The 23,362-nt window shown below is 35.8% G+C and overlaps 1 protein-coding gene across 1 annotated transcript in view; it reads right to left on the reverse strand.

Annotated features, from left to right (window-relative positions):
- The window catches only part of LOC144445203 (uncharacterized), a 94,377-nt gene that overhangs the window by 3,511 nt on the left and 67,504 nt on the right, over positions 1-23,362 (reverse strand). The window contains exons 122-155 of the mRNA XM_078134746.1: positions 22,973-23,164; positions 22,197-22,575; positions 21,698-21,837; positions 21,411-21,527; positions 20,833-21,091; positions 20,271-20,553; positions 19,653-19,767; positions 19,030-19,220; positions 18,270-18,408; positions 17,457-17,658; positions 16,755-16,922; positions 16,178-16,367; positions 15,831-15,962; positions 15,384-15,464; positions 14,500-14,696; positions 13,632-13,919; positions 13,172-13,386; positions 12,417-12,594; positions 10,933-11,179; positions 10,341-10,439; positions 9,050-9,383; positions 8,668-8,779; positions 8,283-8,343; positions 7,439-7,616; positions 6,435-6,550; positions 5,971-6,109; positions 5,158-5,414; positions 4,227-4,347; positions 3,752-3,820; positions 3,479-3,585; positions 2,670-2,913; positions 2,270-2,373; positions 1,591-1,789; positions 1,015-1,152 (exon numbers count right to left, since the gene is read on the reverse strand). Of these exons, the coding sequence (XP_077990872.1) occupies positions 1,015-1,152; positions 1,591-1,789; positions 2,270-2,373; positions 2,670-2,913; positions 3,479-3,585; positions 3,752-3,820; positions 4,227-4,347; positions 5,158-5,414; positions 5,971-6,109; positions 6,435-6,550; positions 7,439-7,616; positions 8,283-8,343; positions 8,668-8,779; positions 9,050-9,383; positions 10,341-10,439; positions 10,933-11,179; positions 12,417-12,594; positions 13,172-13,386; positions 13,632-13,919; positions 14,500-14,696; positions 15,384-15,464; positions 15,831-15,962; positions 16,178-16,367; positions 16,755-16,922; positions 17,457-17,658; positions 18,270-18,408; positions 19,030-19,220; positions 19,653-19,767; positions 20,271-20,553; positions 20,833-21,091; positions 21,411-21,527; positions 21,698-21,837; positions 22,197-22,575; positions 22,973-23,164 (5,991 nt within the window). The remainder of the gene's footprint in view (positions 1-1,014; positions 1,153-1,590; positions 1,790-2,269; positions 2,374-2,669; positions 2,914-3,478; positions 3,586-3,751; positions 3,821-4,226; positions 4,348-5,157; positions 5,415-5,970; positions 6,110-6,434; positions 6,551-7,438; positions 7,617-8,282; positions 8,344-8,667; positions 8,780-9,049; positions 9,384-10,340; positions 10,440-10,932; positions 11,180-12,416; positions 12,595-13,171; positions 13,387-13,631; positions 13,920-14,499; positions 14,697-15,383; positions 15,465-15,830; positions 15,963-16,177; positions 16,368-16,754; positions 16,923-17,456; positions 17,659-18,269; positions 18,409-19,029; positions 19,221-19,652; positions 19,768-20,270; positions 20,554-20,832; positions 21,092-21,410; positions 21,528-21,697; positions 21,838-22,196; positions 22,576-22,972; positions 23,165-23,362) is intronic.

Consider the following 23,362-nt stretch of genomic DNA (forward strand, 5'->3'; position numbering starts at 1 on the left):
AGCGGCGGTTTTGTTACTTTTTATCGGCAAAGAACTATACATACGGGCTAGCATTTCTAAAAATTAACTGTCAAATGACCTACTGGTGAATAAAGGTACTAGTTTTGAGGGGAAGCATTGCAATTTAGCAATACTGCACGTCTAACTTTACTCTCTTTTAAAAATAATTACATCAATTGATCATGGCAGATCGCATTGGATCCCTATGCCATCAACATCAGTTTCCACTTCGTTGCAGTACTGCTCATCGACAATGCAATCGGTTGCCGTATTCGCGAAATTGATAAACACCTAAAGAAAGAAAGTTAACTTGGTCATAGCTTCAACAACATACTGTCACATTTGTTGTACAGGATATGTCATCTAAACACAACATATAACTTTGACTTTGACACACTGCAAATGATGTAAATACTATACTATGCGCACACAGTACATGTCGTATCTATAAGATACGCCCGCTAGCGATTCCATCCCATCAGCCTGACTCTAGTAGTGTAGAGAGTGTTATTTGCAAACCATATCAAGAATACAAACCACCTGTCATGGCATAGTGCCAATTTTGATTTCTAATTTATCTTTATAAAAAGAAAGAACAGTCGAGAATTCGAATAATCAGAAACTATGCCTTCATCTCAGTTTGTGAATAAGTGAAGAGATTCGTATATTGCAACCTGAATCTACAAAATTTGGAAAACGTTACTAAACTCGCAAAGCTTTGACATGCAACGCAAACGGGACACTTCTTTTACTACTTACAACGAACTTGTGACAAGTTCTTTGTAAAAGAAATTGATGAGTACAGTAACTAAAACTACCTAATAGTAATAAACAGTTATTTCATGTAAATATGGGTCTTGGAGCATTCAATCCAGAGTCTAGAATAAAAGCAGTGGGCAAACAGTGGGCCAAAGTTGTTTAAGTTGTCATTGTAGATGGCGCTATTAACCGACTACGTGATACTGACGTATAGAAACACATACACACAAGCTTAACGTTTTGAAGTATATTTACCTGATCCAGAGTTGTCTGACAGACTGAATAGTCTTCAATACTCATACTTCTCTTTCCCTTTTCCAAGGCATGAAACACGGTTGCCAGGATGCCGGGTTTACTTGGAATTTGATACTGCAAGACGTTGTGATGTCTCTCCTACGAAAAATATATACAGAAAGACTGGATAAGTTTCTTTGGTTACTTTGGTTACGCTGAAACTATGAATATGAGGAGGGAGGGATATCATATTTATGTAAAATGTGTTGACTCCAGGTGATAATGTGCACAGGGTCCTTGTGTAAATCGACACAACAATTCATGTCTAAGTTATCAAACGCAAAAACGATTCCAAGCTCCCAATGATGGAGAAACGTTACCCCAATGTTACCGTGATTTGTCTCTAGACAGCACATACGATATAAAAATACAAAATTGTGTCTGGTTATACTTCAAGAATTCTGGCCAGCAATTCTTTTTACATTGTCGAATTTGCCAGGATACTTGTAAAATGTACCTGCAAAAGTAGCATGTTCCTTTGGTACGCTGCAATGCAAAGCCATGTAAAAAGACCCCCAGTTAGTTGTATAAACGTACCTGTAAAGTGGCATCCGGGAAAAACGAAGAAATGTACTCTTGAACAGGTTGAACATCTAAGAGATCACTTCCAATTTTGAGCACAACTGTGTACCCTTGGCCGTATTTACTCTTGACATGCTGGGGACTACCAAGACATTTAAACTGTCCGTTTACCATGATGGCCAGCCTTGTACAAAGTGCTTCACATTCTTCCATACTGGTGGGGGAAAAAATCCAACCATAATTGAATGGATAATCGACAAATTACTTTATCATTTTCAAATGCTCGCACATTGGTGTAAAATGTCATTGACAAGCATAATTAATTGATACACAGTTTTCAAAAGATATTATCTCTCGTCGTCGACATATTCTATGCTCGACCGACCACAAGTAAGCTGCAATCCATTGCGAAATAAAGAGTAATTCAATGAGAGCAAATCAAATTGTCCGAAGAAAATTGTTACAAACACAATTTTTTAATGATAAATAAAGCCAAAAATTACATTTTTATATCATGTACCACAAATTACCGATTTGGACAATAAACATACATTTAAACACAATGTACATAATGTCTCCATACTTTGGATGTGTTTATTTATCTATATGTTTTGATTTTGTCGTTCAATATTTTGTAGAGTAAACAATGTAACGTAAATTTGGGTAAAAAGGTAACAAAAAAAAGATGTCTTACCTATGAGATGTAAAAACTACTGATCGTCCTTCTAATACGATATCAATGATATTTTTCCAAACGACACGTCGAGATTTTGGATCCATACCAGTTGTAGGTTCATCCTGATAAACAGAAACAACAACGAGATGTAGATCAAACTAATAGAACTTTGGAATGTAGAAAACTATTTTTGCTGCTGGGCAGGACAATAGTTTGGAAGTACTAAGAATTGTGTCAATTACTTCATGTCAAAACTTGCACTAAATTGCATAACGATAGGCGACATTGTTGTCACATTTGCCACCTGTTCTTATTTGAGAGCTTGGTAAAAGTGTATACTGCTTTCAGTAGAGTCTACACAAATCGTAACAATTCAATTTGTACAAATCAGAGAACAATATCTAATGTTTTAACATACCATAAGCAGAACTTGGGGTCTACCAATAAGGGCAATGGCAGTAGATAGTTTTCTTTTCATTCCTCCACTGTAATTGCGGACAAGTTTGTCAGCAACGTCTGTCATTTTCATTTTCTGTAAGGCCCACTTAGCGACCTTACCAACCTCACTGCCTGGTATTCCCCGTATCCTGGCATAACAGAGAAGATGTTCTCTTCCAGTTAGCAAGCCGTCGAGGGCGTCCTCCTGAGGACAGTAGCCAGTGCTGTAACCAATAAAATCACAATACATTTATGTAACCAATAAATGCAAAAGAATACATGTTTATGATAAAGAAATGGTCACCTTTGTCAGACTGTACAGTAAATATTCTTGCATTAGGAATGTGTCTCCATTTGTATCTTAATTGCATTCCTCTATTCGCATTTATATTTTAAAACCACATCATAAGAAGGCCATTTGATCATTTCTTAAAATGTTTTTGAAATACATCACGAGTACAGTCAGCCATGAACACTTCTACTTTGTGTTTTGCATGGATCAATTTCACCAGGTCATATTTATTGGAGAACAACAAATGTTATGTGCATTGTACGTTCTCCAGAGAGATACGAATCCGCATCAAGTTCAAATAGTCTTTACAATAAGTTATATGAGGTTATATATAAATCCTCATAACTTTATAATATTACTATTGACATTATCTAGTTGCCATCAAAAGTGTTGATAGGAAGGGAGACTTACACGGTATAGTAGAAAACTCGGAGAAACCACATATCTAGTTTGGGTTCACATCATGCATAACCTGAATAATAACTACAAATACTAACCTGGGAGAATTCACAATCGTTTTGCCACTGGTTGGATTGAGAGCGCCAGTTATCATTTTGAATGTTGTTGTCTTACCAGCTCCGTTCACACCCAATAAACCAAAACACTGTCCCAAAAACAAACGAAAAGTTATGACAATTTGACATTTTACAAGTTGACATTATATGGCTCGATGAAGGAAAAATCAAACCATTTTTTATGCTTTAATGAGATAAGAACAGGACAAAGATGAAGATTTTGCAATCATGAAATTTCATAAGTTGCATACGTACCTCTCCTCCAGGTATTCCTAAAGATAGGTGGTCAACTGCTACATTCTTGGATAGTACACTTCGGTACACCTAAACAACATGGCAAAATGAACACGTAGTGGTTAACTTTACTTAGAGATGATCGAAGTGTGCATATAATATAGAACGGTATCCTGAAAACATCTTGTTGGCTGTATGATACCTCCCCTGCAACATGGTGAGGTGGGCTATTGGCAGTGCGCCCTCACAGTTGTAAGTGGGGTTGAATGGCTGATGCATGCTGGGTATGGGAAGCCATGTTGTTTTGTTGTTGCATTGATAGCAACATGTGCGTTTGTTCCATATATGTGATAAAGTGTGAGAAACACCAATATTGCTGTGTGGGCGGCTTATATAGTATACAGCAAAACTTTGGCATTGAACATCAAATGTTATCGCCAGCTCAATATGTAGAGCTGAACTCTCAATAACCCAATGTAATAAAGAATATTCATACCTTAGTTAAATTCTTCAATACTACAAAGTCTTTCTGGGTATTACCAGCGAGGACACGTTCACGTTCAAATGTCACATCCTCGTCCTCATCATCATTGCCCTTCTTCTTTCTCGATGCTCCTCTGCAAGACAAAGATTCAGATGACTTTAACTGCGAAATAAATCTGTAACAACTTAATCTTACACTTTGTCATTGTGTACATTCCCTTAACTACTCATTAGCTTACAGTTAACAGTTACACCGGCAACAAAGAATCCTCCATATTTTTTGAAAATCGTAGTAATAATTGCGCGTGCGCATCGATCTGAAGGTATCAATGTGAGGCTAGTGAAGTGTTACAGTAACGCATGCAATAAAGAAAGGCAGAAGCCAGAGCTATTAAAGATCCTTGTTTTTAACTTGGAAGTCATTTCTGTTCATTTAGCCATCAATTACAAGAACAACAAGAAAACCCGCAGCCAAGGTTCGAAGGAAATAAGGAGTTTTGTTCTCCATTCTGACAGAATGTTGTCAAAAAAAGGTCAAGTTCAAATTTTTCATTGATTTCCTGCCCAGGCTAATTCGGTGAATTTGGCGAATTTAGGAAATGCTTGAGGATCGATAGATAGCAAATGAAAGGCAAAATACCTTGTATCTATTGTATATACAGTTTCTTTTAGTAGATCTATGTAGATTGTCTAAATGACCCTTAAAAGCCACAATCAAAGAATTCTTGGATATTTAAAAAAATGTTATTATATACCAACTGCATAGCGCTAAAATGTTGGTCCTATAACACATTTGATAAGTGGAATATCTGTGTATATCATAGCCGAGTGACTTGGCTAGCTGGCTCGACATATTGGTTTAAATTGACATGTTCTGGTGAACAACATCTAGCCAGATAGCCAAGTCTCTGGGCGATATACACTGTCGTTTAGCATCAACTTACCCTTGCAGGGAGTGTTGGCAGGAATACTCAACAATTAAGAGGAGTATAAAGAAGAAACCACCCTGTGCAGCCAAGGCAATAAGATGCCATCCAAGCATTTCATAACTCAATGGATCCTTGAAAGCATTCACACCAAATCTGGCATAGAGGTCGGCAGTTACTTGGTTCTCTGCCAGACGTATCAGACCACTGCATAAGCAATATGGTGCGAAAATAAGGAAGATCTTTTCACAGAGTTCCTTGGTTTTCAAAAGGTCCTGTGAAACATACAAAAAACATTACATAGATTCTTGAAAAAAATGAGCTTAGAACGTAATTGGAGATTCAAGCCATATTTGTGTACACATTTTAAAAAGCATTGGACATCATACCATGCACGAGCCAGGTTCAACAAAAATATAGAATATGCTCTGGTCGTTCTACATCACAACAGCGGGTGTCTATATCACGACAGCGAGTGTCTACGTCATTGGTTCTGGCTATGTTCGAAATATGAGTAAAAACGCTCAAAATTGCTCTTATTTTCCCCGATTTTTAAATAATATTACTGGTGATGGTATGATTATATTATTCCCCAATATTCTTCTTCATTCAGTCAGAAAATATTCGTGACCTAAGTGTTATCACTACTCGTCTAGCGACTCGTAATGACAAGGGTCCCTTAGGTCACTCTTATTTTCCTTGGCTGAACGAAGACAATAATCATAGGGAATAGCATCTCATTATACTAAAAATAGTGTTGTCAGTTCACTTTAATTATGTCCATAAACATAAAATAATTCATCTCACTATAAAAATTTGTTTACTATTTACCTCGTTAGATGAAGGGAACATGGCAAAGATGTTAGTCACTATGGCAACCATGGCAATTGTACAGAAACATATGATAAATGCTGTTCCACTGTCTCTGAAGAACCGTACTGTTAGGTACACCTGTGGCATGATGGCCCATCTGAAATAGAGAAATTAAAAGGTCAGTGTACTCATGTGTAATTGACAGTGAGGGGATGAGCGCGAGACAGATACGGAAATGGATAGCGGTACAAACAATATTCAACGACAAAAAGTGGGATAGGGCTGGCAGAAAGGTATGAAATGAAATGGGGTAGGGTGGGGGGTTGGGGGTGTAACGCCAATTGATGATTATAAAAAGAAGTAGCATGTATCTCTTTATACATACATACATACATACATACATACATACATACATACATACATCTAACTAGTAATTTTTGTGGCTTAGTTATTCGAATGAAAAATACAAATATATCACTTACCCAAATAGCAATAGAAGAGCTACAAATGACGTTATATTCTCAGGTGATGCAAAGGCCTTGGTATCAAAAGCGAAAACCAGAATGATACACAGTGCAGCAGGTACCAGGTAATTAATCTGTAAGATGAAATGAACAAGTAAGTATTAATCAATAACAGAGTACAGCATACTTAATTCATAGTAAAGTTATTAAGTTACAAATTCGAATCTTTAAAATGGTCATACACATATATGGATAACAATGGGAATTTATTTTGTTTTGCTTATTAAATAAAACACCTTTACTACGTTTTTCGAGGCAATGTGAAACTTACAAAGTTGCCAGTGATTGGAAAACACATACATACACTTTATCACTCATTAACAATACAGCCAACAGATGTGCTTGTTTCCTTTGTTTTTTAACCAATCAGAATGAGCCTTATAAAGTGCCTCACATTATCTGTGTTTTAACATTTGAAAGGATAATAAAATGTTGTGTACACACATACAATAACAAACGTTTTACACACTTCTTTATTTTTTTGCTGATGTACAAACACAGCTTATCACTTATTGCTGAAAAAAACATGGTACGGTTGTTTTATTAATCTAAACTCCAAATACCTATTTTCCATTCAGAGTTCCCCTTTAACATATATCATATGTAATTAGATGATATGAATATGTTATTGCATACATAAGAAATGTAATATAAAGTATGCAAAAAATGTATAATATAATATAGTATGCACTTTATAGGTGAACAAATCACCAAAATGTTATTTTTTTATTTTAGCATGGATTTGAATAAATATCAATTGCTGCTCCATCTATAATTCAACCTATGACGTAGATAACGTCAATTCATATTTATACCTGCAAATCAAAAAACAAAATATTATAGCAATGTAACATTCCAACCATTTCTATAAACACACCAGATTATATAAATACGGTTTTTGTACATTTAGTTTCGAAGAGATAGAAATAAGTGCTAACAATTATTTAATGTAAACTACTTACCAAATCCCACAGCAAACTGGCAAACCAGTACACAAAGATGTTCATTCCACTAACAATGTGAAGTTGTTTTATTCCCTGTTTGTTTTCCATTACCAAGAACATGATGAAAGATGCTGGTATGAGACTGAAGGCACACACTATCACACTGGATATTCCAAATTCGCGAGCCCTTTCAAATCTGAATGACAGAAAAGAAATTAGTTTGTTAGGACAAAGGAATACATTTTCACTTCTAAATTATAGGAGATGTAAGCTATCCGTTTACAACTGTCGTCTTCTTTATAGAATCCGCCTTACACTATGCTATGATTTGGTTTAGTTTGCTTTTTGGTTTGGCTTTTTGAAGTTGAAATCTGAAAAATGTAGTCGCCTAGACTGTCTATTTGTTGACTCAGATTAGATTGATGCATCTGGTCATGCATTCTGCTTTGGTCTTGAGTAAAGTGTTGCGTGAAATCCTCAATGCTAAGCATTTATGACAAGGATTGTATATATTTCAACGCAAATGCTAAGTGTTTATGACAACACGTGTAGATCTTGGAGTGAACAGGATCCGTTCGCTCAAGGAAGAAATGGATATAGAAACCCTTTTTATCCTCATAAAGTAGTTGACCGGAACAATAATCTCTCAAATAATACTTGCTCCCTTCTATTAGAATTCAAAGAACATTGCAAGAAATCAATGGTCTCTCCTTAGTGCTGCCCACACACACGCATTCACAACCATGATTTGCTCTGGTGTGGTACTGTTGTCAGTGTTGCCCAGTGAAGAGCAAGAGAACCTCCAGGATCAATGGATTCAATAATAATTTGAAAATAATATGGAAAAATGATATCTACTCACATTGATTCTTCACCAAGTTGTTCTTTAGTAAGTTTCAACGGATGGTTGTACGCAGTAATACCTGTATGTGGAGATAGACATACACATCTAGGTGTTAGAAGTCTGTGTAACCATTAGAAATGAGAATTCCTTCTGACAGATTTTTCAGATTTGAGGTAGATGAGACCATGGTAGAACTCAGATTATAATGAGTGGACATGGAATTCAATTGTCATAGAAGGAGTTAGGCAAAATAATCACATTATCATCAGTTTATTTAACCCTTTGCCAAATTGAACAGACAGACAGACAGACAGACAGACAGACAGACAGACAGACAGACAGACAGACAGACAGACAGACAGACAGACAGACAGACAGACAAATACAACCAGCTTTAGCTCACCATACAGTGCTGGGTTTCCTCCATTTTGTTTCACTTTAGCACGGAGAATAACGTTACTGGCTGTATTGATGTACGTAGGCATAGAATGGTGACCTGCATTGTCATACCACACCTGGAACAGAAAATGAACAGGTTGGTTACATTACTACATAAGAAAAACAGAAAACCTGTCATTGACAGGGTGATACGTGTATAGTATAGTATTTCTAAATGTTAAGAAATTATACAACATGGTTGCATAGATTGTTGTGTTCCGTGAATGCACATATTATCCATGACTGTCATCTCGTTGTGTAGCTAGTCTGTGCACAATAAACCATAAATTTAAACAATCTGTTCTTGGTATCCCACAATGCAACGATATGTAAAATGTAAAATTTACCTTAATGAGACTTTCAGAGCCATCTTCTCCCTCTTGTGTTACGCCAAAGGAGATGCCACCGAATCTGGAATCGATGTAGTCACTGTGACTTCTCATTAAGTAGTCTGTCACATCAGGTTTTAAGCTAACATCTAGGAGAATACTGGTTGTATTGGTCTCCCACTTCGGAACACGACTCCCAGATGCACCATCTGGACAGTTGTGTTTCCCGCCATTGCATGTGCAGTTAGGCGCATTTCGGTCTTGATTTAACATTCTTTGGATTTCGTCATTTGATAGTTCAGCTAGGTTAATATCGAACCAACGTTCCTTAAATACGCATGGGAACAAGCTCCTGCAATAAAAATGACTCGATCTTAGTGGAAGTGACTAAAAGTACATACGTGTCATTATGCAAATTTGATAGCACATCAAAAGAAAATCTACGCCATCTTGAAATCATCTGACACCTCTAAATTTAGATATAATTCCTCAATACTTTCCTTTTTTCAGCCATGTAAAAGACAAGTGACCTAAGGGGCCTTGTCACTAATGGTCGAAGACAACCTTAGACCACGGTTATTTTCCGACTGAAAGAAGGAAAATATTGCGAATGATATCATTCTACATGCGAAAGCATAATCTATTTTTATTTTAAATAAAACTGCAAATATAAGAGCTTTGAATATTTTCTCATATTTCGAGCACTTGGTGTAAAAAAATTGTGTGGTTCCGATTACATTCAATTTTAAAACAGGTGGGGTAGGTAGATTTTTTATTTTATTTTATTTGATTATATATTTTTTTCATGTGTGAGTGTCTAGTTCAGGTTTTTGGTCTCTGTGTTGTTTATTTCTTCCTATCAGATGTACAGCCATTACAGATTGTAAGAATAGTTTTATATTGTCTTTTTAAGTTGATGTCAGTTTCCGCACCCACTATTTCTTGCGAGACTTCACACGATTTTCGCGATTTTATTACTCGAATATGTAAAAATTGTGTAGGATCGGCAAGAAAAACTGGGTGGAGTTGGGTAACCGGAACCAACAACTTTTTTATTTGGCCTCATCAACAATATCAATATCGTGTTTGTGATGTATAACAACCTGGGTATAAATCCATATTTGTGTTCAAATGCATTCAACTTGGCATGCCATTGTTATAGCGATACATTTTTACGGATATCATTTATCATAAATATTTGGAGGTGCAGTGATATGAAATATCAGACTCGACGAAAACGAAATAATCAAATTGTGTATTATTCTCATGGCAGTGTTACTACAATACATGATCATACTTCCAGACTTACTTTTGATCTGCGTCTTCCATACACACTGTTCCAATACCAGGTTGACCTAGCAAAGCTTCTGTCAGCTGATCTGATATTGGGTTTCCAGGTCGGTCATTACTAAAACAAAACAAAATCAAATCAAATCAAATGAAAGGAAAGGAAAGGAAATGGCAAGAAGTACTTGTTGTGATTTACTTACTGGAGCATATTTAGCCATTATCTGTTATTAGTAGAACACAAACATAACAGGAGCCATTTATAGACATACTTCATGGTGGATGCGATGACAAACATGTACAGACACTTAAAGTGGTCATATGGATGAAGATTGGGTATTTATTTTGTATTTTATCATGGCTTCCTACTTGAAAAATTAATGTGAAACAACATATGCCAAATCCTTGTTTGTTACTCAATAAAGTGCAAAAAGCTACAAAGAAATGTTTAAAATGCATGTTATTGTACGTATAATTACCTACTTCATACATTCATTAATTTTCTGTAACATTTAGTTACAACAAAGATTTCACATATGTTGTTTCACACAAACTATTATATGTAATACATCTTTCAAATGTATATATTGCTATCAACTGTTTGGCAATCTCACCTGAAGAAAATGTAATTTAAGTCGTCATCAGCGACAAACTGTGATGGCGTAAGTTGGAAAGATGGGTAGTCTGTTGGCAGGTTGACATCAGTAAAGAACAGTGCAATGGCTATGAAGATAGCCGGCATAATGAGTGTCCAGAAGTATCCTTTGATATCCCGTCGAACGTGATTGAATCTCTTCAACAACATAGCTTGAATTTGTTTGAATCCCTTGACAGGACCAGTATACGCTTTCTCATCAGAACCTGTTCGATTAATAACACATGATTAGTTCCTGTTCGATTAATAACACATGATTAGTTCACATGGAAATGATATCATTGTTATCATCGCGTGGTTTAGTAGGAAGAAATAAAGAAGAGTGACATGAAGATACCAAAATGAAAATGAACAAATTAATCCCGGTTAATCAAACTGGTGTTCCAAGTGCTTTCCAGCATACTCTACTACCCTGGTAAGTGAAATAAGAGTTGCTGAAAATAATAAAATAACTCATGCTCTAAATGTTATATATTCCATTTACTTCACTGATGCCTTTCTTGTCTATTTACAATTGAAGTGAAGTGATAAAATGCATTACTGGTAAGTGAAATAAACTACACATTTACAATATTTATATTGTCTTAGAAAAGCGCCTCCATTTTTATGGCCTTTGATTTCCCCCTTGACCCTAGCTCATGGTAACCTGCCTTCGTTTCCATGCCTTCTCTAGGGTAAACATATAATATGCCGGTGTGTTGATTGAATACGCCAATTTTAAGACACCGGTAGCGATCAATGTTGGATTCAAGAACCTCAAAATGAATATTTAATGTTATAAACAGTTCTGAATAAATACTCGAGTTCTAGACAATCTGATCTGTTTTGGTTCCATCATTTTGGACAAGGGTATATATATTTTGTTTCATCCTTCCCTACTATTTGGTAATTCAAAAACATGATTCGAGCTGACACTTGAACAATATGTGTTCAAAACCTGCACGAGGGCACTGTTTCCAAGACAAAATTTAGTAAAACCACTGTAATTGGTGCATTAAGATCTAGAAATCAAAACAAACATAACAATTCTACAACATGTGTCTATATATATGTATATATATATATATATATATATATATATATATATATATATATATATATATATATATATATATATATATATATATATATATATATATATATATGGTTAGTATGGGGTTTGTTAATATGTATATCTTGTTATAAATTTTGCATGCGTAAGCAAATTAACGTCATGAGGGTGCTGTTCCATGTATACTTAACAATCTGTGCAAATAATGGGCTTTAGTGCCAACCGAAAATGGATCACAATGAAAAGGCATGCTGAAACTAAACACCACAGCAGAGGGACATGTAGAAAGCAAGACAGCAATTGGAAAAAAATGATTACTCAACTATGCAATGTCATAAGCTACCATGCGCACTCCAATGGCAAGGGCATATCTGAGCACATGCGCTACTTACTTTTTTCAGTATGACAGTCTGGCTTCTCACCTGAACCGTACGTAATATCCTTGTGACTTTTGTCACCTCTGTGAAGTCTCCAGTTTGTCATCAAATTTTCATTGATTTTTTCTTCTGACAACGTTGTTTCACTGTCTTCTGGTTCAACAATTTCTGGTCCTGATAGTTGTAGAAATATCTGCAACAAGTAGATTAGACTTAAGAAAATTGTCACTTAAAGTGGCCCATATGGATGAGGATTGGGGTACTGATTTTGGAGTTTTTAATTTATAAAAAAGTTTTATCATGCCTTCCCTCTACTAGCACACACTTGGATTCACATTGATTTTTCAAGTAGGAACCGTGACAAAACTATTTTTTGTCAAAAATCCAAATCAATTTCAAATCTTTATCCATATGGTCACTTTGAATGGTAAGATAAACACAATAAAAACACGTCATAGAACGCGGTCTCCCATCCTGAAAGTGTGTCATTGTGTGTGCCATATAGTCACTGTAGAGTATGATATTTGAATCAATCAACCAATTCTACTATGTGTCTATTGTAATAATGATTGTGTATGCTAATGTTTATATCAGTAACCAAAAGCAGAGCAGACATTTTGGAAGCAATGATTGTGTACTATCTGTATTGTATTAATCTTCACATGTAACCATGTAGTCAGTCTCAAGGAACTTGATATCTCATCTTATCCAAACTGCATGTAATCCTGCAAACGCTGTAACGAGGAAAATCAAATGTTTCGTAACATTACCTCTTCTAGGGTGGTGTTTGATATACCGTATGCAGATAGCTGCAGAGTTCCAAGATTGTCATCCAAATCACGGAAGAACTCGTCAAACTTTGCCAACTGACCACCAGTCGTTGGGAGAGCATACGATAATTCACTGCCGACATTTTCAATCAGTCGAGCGCCCTCAATCCTTTGTTCGATAAAGTCTGTGACTATATTGGTATCAAAGCTGCTGCCTGTTTACAGAGAGAATATAAGGGACAACTTGAAGGTATTGCAATAATAGTTTTAAACAGTGATGCCGTGTTTTTAGTTTCTAAATCTTCCTGTCGATTACAAAAACTTCATTCTATAACATAACTCATTATGTAATATATAAATTAACATGTATGTATGTATGTATGTATGTATGTATGTATGTATGTATGTATGTATGTATGTATGTATGTGTATGTATGATAAATAAACGATACCAGCATACCTGTTGTAGAAATACCACTTGTCGAAGTCGAACCTGCCGAACTAGTGTTGTCTTTTCCATGCTTCAGATCTTCATAAACATTTCCACCATCATCTTTTCGGCTTCCCTCCGGTGTTGACCTGTTACTAACAACCTTTGAAAGTGTCAACTTATAGCCAAATCCGAAACGACGCTTGAGGAACATCGGGGATCCACAAGCGCGGAGATTTCCACGATCGATGATAGCTATCCTGTCACCTAGGAAATCTGCCTCGTCCATGTGATGGGTACAGAGGATGATGGTTCGACCTGATGAGGCAAGGCATTTGGACATTAAACATGCGACATATAAATAACACAAGTTCTCACATAATGGTGATGAAAGATTAATTCTACTAGAACACCAATAATAAATACTTACTCCTAAAATGATCAATTGTATTAATTTCTGAAAACCTTGACATGTCACCCATGGTAGTATGTGGCACAAATATTTCAGGACCCTTTATTTATGGCACGTTTGATCTCGGCGAATACACGTCATACGTATAAATCACGAGCAACAACACAAACTAAACTAACTTCGAATTGTATTCAAATATTGACAAATAAATATGATGACTTTGAACTAACCTATTTCATATTTATTCACAGAAATACATTTTTGGAAAAAAAAACTAATTTCAAAAAGTGAAATGTGCTATGAAACTAAAATCTCTTATCGCCCTTATAGAATTCATGGACTCTGTAGGTATTGCATGGAGCTTTCGAGTTTACTACATTCTATAAGTACATAGTTGTTAATGGTCGTCTGCTTCTTGATAAATTTGATGACCAAAACACATTATTTTGCAGTAAAGTTACATGTTTTATCAGATATTATACTTACTATGTCTATTCTTCAAAATGAGATCCCAGATTCCACGTCTTGCCATGGGATCAATACCACTCGTCGGTTCATCCAGAATAACGACCTTTGACCCAGCAAAGAAAGCAATTGCCACTGACAACTTTCGTTTCATACCGCCGGACAAATTTTTCACTTTGGTATTCCGATGGTCGATAAGGCCAACATCCTCGAGTATGCTTTGGTAGACAAAAATAACTTCAGTTAAATTCATTTTTACTGTAACATTAGCGATTATTATATTAACTTAATCTTAAATTTTGGCTGACCTTCGAATATGCACGACAATGGGATTGGTCAGACATTCGTGTCCAACCATTGTCAAAAGGAATACTTTCTTCACTAAACTATTATACACCCCGTGTACATACATAACTATTACACGAGTCATTCGGGGGTCAAGTGCGTAAAGCTGCATTAGTTCTAACTTGAGTATCGTTTTTTCAGACAACAAAAAATATATTCATTAGAAATTGTTGAAATACCAAACATTCGACAATACAAATGTTAATAAGAGGTATGTTTTATCCATAAGTAGTACAGCAACAGGTTGAAATCCAGATCGCGTTCGGGCCACTGAGTTGAAGTTGCGAATCCATAAATCATTTTTTTAAATTTATTATAGCATATACGTATATAGCTACACAAATATGTTTACCCACAAATCAATACTGTTCAGTGTGTACGATAATAAGAGAAAGTCAATTTGTCTAATAACTTCTTTTATACAAATAATAAAAGTTTGAGTTGCAGCTAGTGTTGAAAAAATGAATACTGAAGAAAACTTGTTTCCTTGATACCGAAAACAGACCCAATCTAATTTAATATGCCAGAGACACCAACAAAAATTTGCATTATATACTCACTTATAGGATCGTTCTCTAACTATAGATTTAGGAAATCCTTTGATTCTTCCATACAACTCAAGGTGATCTTGTACTGACAAACTGTAAAAGGACAAAACAAGAAATTACATGCATGATAACAGCCACAGGCGTCTTTGGAGTTTAAATCCATGTACGAGGCTGTGATTTCGAATATGATATGATGTCCCTCGACAGAGGCTGCTGTCACATGGTATATTACGTAACTTTATTACTATAGCTATGTCCAGAAAATGTGTAGAAAATTTTCTTTTTTATTTACAGAATAATTGTTTGTTATCAACTACAAATGAATTACCATTGTCTGTTTTTGGTTTATTTGGTTATGTGTGGATATGAGAGGATGGGCATCTCCTTAACTTTCTGTTAAGACCATTTCAATATGCAAATGGTGACGAATAATGGAAGGAAATCATTTATCTTACTTACTCGTCATAGAGTGCATTGTGTTGAGGACATAGTCCTAAATCCTGTCGTACTTCATTGGTATGTCTGAGGACATTGACATCATGGTGATACACTGCACCGGAAGAGGGCGGTATGATACCAGTCATGATAGATCTATGGAATGAATAATTATGAAGTCACGTGATATTAGCCACCGAGACAGATATACACAACTCTTGCAGTATATTATATTGATATTCCAGTTAACAATTAATAGTTACTTTCACATAAATCGAAATGTCAGTAAAATTGCCGATGACGTTGGCGTCATTACCATGGTTACGGCTGTGTAGGTACTTTGCATATGGAGCACATGAAAAGTTACTTACATAGTGGTCGTTTTTCCAGCACCATTGTGACCCAAGAATGACGTAATATGGCCTTCATAGAATTCGATACTGAGGTCATCCACTACTGCTTTCCGTTTCTTTCCATGTCCGAACTTTTTGGTTAACCCCTCGATTGATACACCCACTGGTAGTCCTAGAGGTGGTCCTTCAATGCCACGTTGTCCAATTTCTGAAAATGGACATTAAACATTACATCTAATACTGCATACTTTGTAGTCTGCAGTTCTACTATTTGACGAAATATTTAGCTGACAAACAGTGTTCCACAAAATATGGCCGATCATTACCACTTCTGAAACTATTATTTTTCCATTTTCTCTAGAATCATAACGTTTTTTCAAACTCAAACATTTGTCGTTTACAAGTGTTTGAGTGATACAGGGGGTGCCCACAGTAATGAATCTGTCTGCTTCTCACTCTATACATACATGAATGTTAACCCAATTAAGCTAATCTTTTCTCAATCAGTAATTTTGGTGAATTCTACATTTTCGGCGCCCAATTTTTCGTTTTAACGTTTAATCTATATACTGATTACTGTTCTGTTGCAGCGTACCTTCCATATCATTCGTCTCATATGTTGGATTCTCATAGTTCTCGGCACCAGCTGCTGGTCGTCTTAATCTGTACTTCTCTTTATGACTTGAACGTGGTCCACGACACGATGAACACCAGTATGACGGCATCAGGGGGAAGTAGAATGGTTGGGGAACACCAAAACGACCTGTTAGTAATTAAATGGTGAAATAATATTTCCATAAAACACACATTGGTTTTATACTCAGGTAACATTATCAAATGACACACTCCTCATCTAAATAAACAAATTTGAAGTAAAGATATACAAAAACAAAGATACATAACGTGGTGTAAATTGTGGACGATAACACAACAAAAACATCTATGAAAACAACAGACACATGCGTGCGCGCGTTTGCAGGTACATGCATGCATGCATGCACATGCACACACACACACACACACACACACATATACATATACATACATACATACATACATACATACATACATACATACATACATACATACATATATACATACATACATACATACATACATACATACATACATACATACATACATACATACATACATCTAGCTATGTGCATGCCCATAAACACAATAAGTTACGACAAAGATATCGATATAATAGTTAGGTGGCATACATTTACGCTTTTCAGAATAAATATATTGCCATTGTTAGGTAATCATGGGTATAATGGACGCAGTGACTTACCTGGGTAGACAGTCTTAACGTACCAACCAATGACAAGATAGATAACGCCATCAATGACCATCATAGCACACATCCAATCAAACGCTAGACTTTCTTCTGTCGTCGAGTCAGTGATTGTACTCCATTGGGCACCCACTCCTTGTTGTTCAAGGATAGATAGCTGACCACATCCGTACGACAGCGCGGAAGTCGAAGACAGACACTGTGATAAGAACAACACATCGTACCATGTCAATATTATCCCTCTTTTATAAATATTGTGTTTCTAAAGACAGACATGCGAACCCCAATATTATAAATTATGATAAATGATGCATGTTTATACCCATTTTAATGTCATGATTTGGCTAGAACTCACTGTCCGTATTCATAATGTGAAATCAAATTCTATGTTTTCGAAGCATGACTAAGGTAGAACATGCCTGTGAGACAAGTATCTCTTAGAATCAAACTTCTTAAAATATCTCGATACTTGAAATGTTGCTCCCGGTCCTTTGAAACAATTAAAGGAATTTGGGAAAAAAACTCAACAATCTTTAATTCTCCCATATATTTATTCGGTGATCGTATAGGATTCTGAAATGGCTGAACTTTGGTCTCATTTTATTGGGTTTGAATTTTCATGATTAGCAGACATTTTTTATTTCTAATGCACATACGAATGGTAATGTTGCAATACTAACCAAACATTCAACACATCAAAATCAGGTGACAAAATACATTAACATTTCAAGTTCATTTTAACTAATGATATGGTAGATTAAATGGGCGACTTTGAGACTTGTTAGTTACTTCCTTATCATCGGTACTCACAAGTAATGTCAACTGCCAATGGTTGAGATTCTCTTCAAGTGCCACCATCATAATGATCGGTAGATATGATAGAAGGTAGACAAGGATGGCCCCGAGGGCTGCCATATTTGCTCTTTGGAAGAATGATCCCACCATATAGCTAAACGAATGAAGAGATAACTCATATGAACACATTTTTAAGCTGTGATTAGCGCTTCATAACACAGAACAACGAGTAATTTGGAGGTAAGATCAGTGAAAGAATTGTCAGTGATACAAATGACGAAGCTGCGGTTAGGGTTAGCCCTCACTCTAATCCGGGCTACTCCCAACCCTAATCCTAACTGAGTTTCCTAGACAATAAAAAAATTATTTCCTTGCTTGACGTCAAAATGTTAAGCCCGTTTTCTTCCGTGTGTTCAATTACACAGGGTTCTTTGTTCAGAAATATAAACGAACGAGATGTATCTACCGACTCTTAGGCAAATATAATCTTGCCCGCTTAAACAGAAATTGTTTTCCATACATAATATTAATTCCTATAATGTGAGATTATTCATGAATTCTAAAAGCATCTTCAGTGTAAAACACTTCTCATGAATATTCAGTGTGCAACCATGAATGTATTATTTCTGCTTACTCTCATTAAAGCAAAGATTTCAGTGAAATCGCAAATAATTATAGGTGATATAACATCATGAAATGACTTTACTGAACCCATAGTTTATAGAAATGACTTCATTTCCTAAAGTGAAAGATTAGCAGACAATAAAAAACTTACCACATTGATACTATGGAAAAAGCAAAACACAACATGAACACTAGTAGGAATAACCAATCCGAGTGGCCCATGACGTTACCAACTTTCAAGATAACAACTAATAAAGCACAGGAAATCGTCAACAAAATAAAGTTGTTGATGAACCATGCCCACCAGTTGACACCTCCACGAAGACCCATCACTTTCATAACCTGATGAAAACGAAAAGATGAACGGAAACATCACTCAAAGTAATTTATAATTGTCTGTAACGCTTTGTCTTTCACCAGAAAGATCATCTTTATATGTCATGATATATCCCCGACATGGGAAACACTTTTATAAGTATTATTGTTTAGTAAATTCTTTTGCAAGTTGATACGTTATCAGTTACTACATTCCCAGTTGTACTAGTGTGCCTTCATTCTGTTCTAACCAATGCCCACTTTGGTGGCTCTTGAAGGTGATCAATTTATAAGATATCAAACTAACAACTACGACAAACTAGACAGTGCACCAAGTAAGGTTATTTCTAATGTCTTTTTATCACTGTAGTGCGTACAAAGTCATCTAGTTCATCGAATATTAACGTTGTTGAAGTTGAGCCAGTGACATTTCATGAGTAAATATGAACACAATCTCACCTCTTCAAGACCATGTTCCTTATCATACACCTGCCTGTATGTCATTATCCCTATATTGGCAACGAAACTGAGGGTAAGCAGGAAGGGCAATGCATATGCAGCCATTTGAGTGAAACTAGAAATATAACAAAAGGAAAACATCTGTATGAAAACATGTGGATGATCAAGAGGGGATACAATAATATGCGTGCGCATCATATCTAAAAATAGAGGATAATAACGTCATTATCAAACGACAGACATATCTAATAACAGCAAATGTTATTAATACTGAAAGCGTGGTTCTACAGAAGTAAATGATACAACTGCCGACATCAAACCGTAGACAAATGAAATATGTTACAAACAAGGAAAGTAAACAAATGAATTGGATTAATAACACTTAGCACAGCAGGTTCGAACAGCAGAGGGTTGTATTACATTACATGGTTTAATAAGAACAGATGGTCTCTTTATGTGTGCATGAAGTGCCAGGGGAACTTCTATTTGTTTGTGAACGTCTTGCGACTCGTAGTGACAAAGTGTCTAAGGTCACTTGCATTTTCGAACACATAAAATATTGGGGAATGATATCCAATTATTTATTTATACAAAAGTGAAATAAGGTAAATATCTTACTCATCTGACGTGTAACATGGGTGTGACATCAGCTGGGTATAAATGCCAACGTCGCTTGTATCTTGTCCAGTTTGAATACTGATTATTCCTCTGTCTAGCATATCTTGTAGGTACACAAAACCACGGAAATACCTCTGATCATCAATGAAATCATCACTAGGACCTGGTCGCCATATTATGTCTCGAATAGCATCTGTTTTTGGTGTATTATCGATATCCATACGGATTTTGTATTTGACGTGAGCAGGCACAGTATCTCTATCGAGATTAGTGAAGTAAACACCTGTGGTAGTTGAAAATAACAGGGTGGTAATCACGTTTATAGAACTTGCAATGAAATGATGATTTATCATCAAATGGTTGTTTTGAATATAAGCTCTCACCTGTATGCACCATCTACTATAGACCTTATGGATTATATAGAGCAACAACAACAACAACAACAAATGAATGAAGCGAATTCCATATAAGGACATAATTGCATCTTTTATGAATTTACTTAGCACAATGGCCTTTACGATTAATATTAACAACAAATATAAATGATATACATAGAACTTACTTGCAAGCATCTTATTATCATTGTCCAATTCTCTGGCTCTTTCCACCATTTCTTCTTCCGTGTCAAATGGTTCAAATCTGTCTAACTCTATACACAGTGAAAGGTCGATAACCAGCCTTGCCAAGGAGTCCATCTCCTCTTTAGCACTGCCAGTCAAAGCTGTGGAAAGTTCGGAATCTAATGCGTCTACAAGGTTGTCAATGTTCAGGTCACCTTGATCTGCCAGAATATTGCTAACCAGTGGATTCTCTAGTGTTTGCTGAAAGTTCAACGAAACTGTATGTGTTTAAATTGAATACATAACAAAGAGATAGCAAAAATACATACATACATACATACATACATACATACATACCTACCTACCTACCTACCTACCTACCTACCTACCTACCTACCTACGTACGTACGTACATACATACATACATTAATACATACATACATTAATACATTACACATACATAATACATACGTATACACATACCCACATACACATGCACAATTACATGTATAAACTCAAAAAAAAAGAATAAATATACACACAAAAGCAAGAGACTATGTACAATGCCTCTGTACTATACCTTTAGATTGTCGATTTCTTCACTGCTTGGGAAGATGTCAAGTAAATTACCAGAACTTTCCAGCCATGTCTCTGCAAACGTTTTCATTCTTTCAACCTCCTCAAATGTACCATTTGCCTAGAGTAATTATATCAAAGGAAAATCATAAGCCAATGATTTTTTTGGCGTATATAATAACCTACATAATGCCTTCCCCATTCTGCAGAACGTTAATTGATTGATTATCGAAGATGTTAATAAATAAACTAACTGTATACTACTAAATATTGAATGTAACGATACCTTACCTTTTTGATGACCTCTCTTGTTGCCGGGGTATTCGGTGCATATGGAATTTTTCCAAGTAAGACTGGTTTGAGGTACGCCCATGTTATAATACCATTAGGCCCATTGTTGATCTGCTGATACATGCTTCGACAAAAGTCACCTGTAAATATGATTTACTTTATGTTTAGCATCATGTGAAGATGGGATTGTCTTATGATGTGATGTTATATGGAGTCTTTGAAACGGTCAGGTTCAGCTGCAGTGCAATAGATTGTTCAGTATATCTTATGAATTGTTATGAATATGAATTAATTGTTCACATCCACCAAATGTTGGACACATCTATGTCGAGTTTTCTACACTTTAAGTATTTGAAATGATGGTTAATATTTCAATTTACAGAGGGCATCTTTCATTGTATTTTATTGGATTCTCTGTGTGATTTTGATGTTGCAGATACAGCAAGGCTGGGTTTAATTTACCTAAACAGCAATATATAGTATTACTGATGCAACTTACTCTTTGCTTCTAATAGTTCACTTGGTATATTATTATCAATACTTTGTCGTTTTTCTCGTGTATGATCGGACATCTTCGACGCTGTTCGCCTTTTTCTTGTACCGAATGCATTTCCAAACACGTTAGCGTTACCGGCCGACGAGTCCTCACCACACATGATGACCACCATGCTGTCAAGAGCCTGTTGAGCTTCAGGCCCCCTAAGTGAACCAAGACCTATCCCTGGTGGAAGTCTCTCTGATAAGCTAAGGTTCTTCAAGCTATTGACGACTTTAGGTAGTTTGGCCTCAAGTGGTCGCAGAGTCTCCATGACTTTATTGACGTCTTCAATGGATACTCCGACTTCTTCGACCTTTTCCATGATGTTTACAGTTACGAGCTAAAAAGTAGACATAAGCCTTGTTACATAAGTGATATATATGAAGATGATAGCAAGCATTCACTATATATCCTGGCCACTCCGCGTCACCAGAACGCGCGTCTACGTCATTCCTTCTGCGGTGAGCGAAATATGCGTCAAGTCGTGCATAGACGTATTTCGTCTTCCTGATCTTTCATAATTATGGCAATGAATATATAATCATACTGGTACCAGTATCGTTCTCCATTCAGGAGGAAAATAATCGTTACCTTAGTCACTGGAGTAAAAACAGACATTTCGAGCAATGTGCTCTTTATCAATATTTACATGCCTTTCTCAGCATTTAAAATAAGTAAAATATTGAACTACAAAAGTTGCCAAAAAGTGTCAGTAAAACTTTTACATAAACGCTTACCTCTTCAATCAAATGTCCAATGTTCAATTGTTTCACTATTTCTGACGTCATGTTGGCCATCAAGTTTTGGTCCATGGCACAAAGACTTAACAATTCTGTGACGTTAAACTCTGGTGGGAATATCAGAAGTTGGGACAATTCCTCCTCTTTACATACGATGTCTTCCATTCTTGTACCGTTTGGATCGAAGAACTGCAAAATAACATGGTATACATATTAGGTGAAAATAAATAATTGTGTGCAGTGGGTTTTTAATTTATTTTATTTTAATATTTTATTTCACTATTTCACTTTATTTTATTTTATATTTTTCAGTCATTGTGGTTTTATTTTTGAAAATTATTGCTTTGACCGAAGCCAAACAACAAAATATACCCCTTCTGTCTGTGA

This window comes from Glandiceps talaboti, chromosome 14 (assembly GCF_964340395.1).
Source record: "Glandiceps talaboti chromosome 14, keGlaTala1.1, whole genome shotgun sequence".
Classification (NCBI taxonomy): domain Eukaryota; kingdom Metazoa; phylum Hemichordata; class Enteropneusta; family Spengelidae; genus Glandiceps; species Glandiceps talaboti.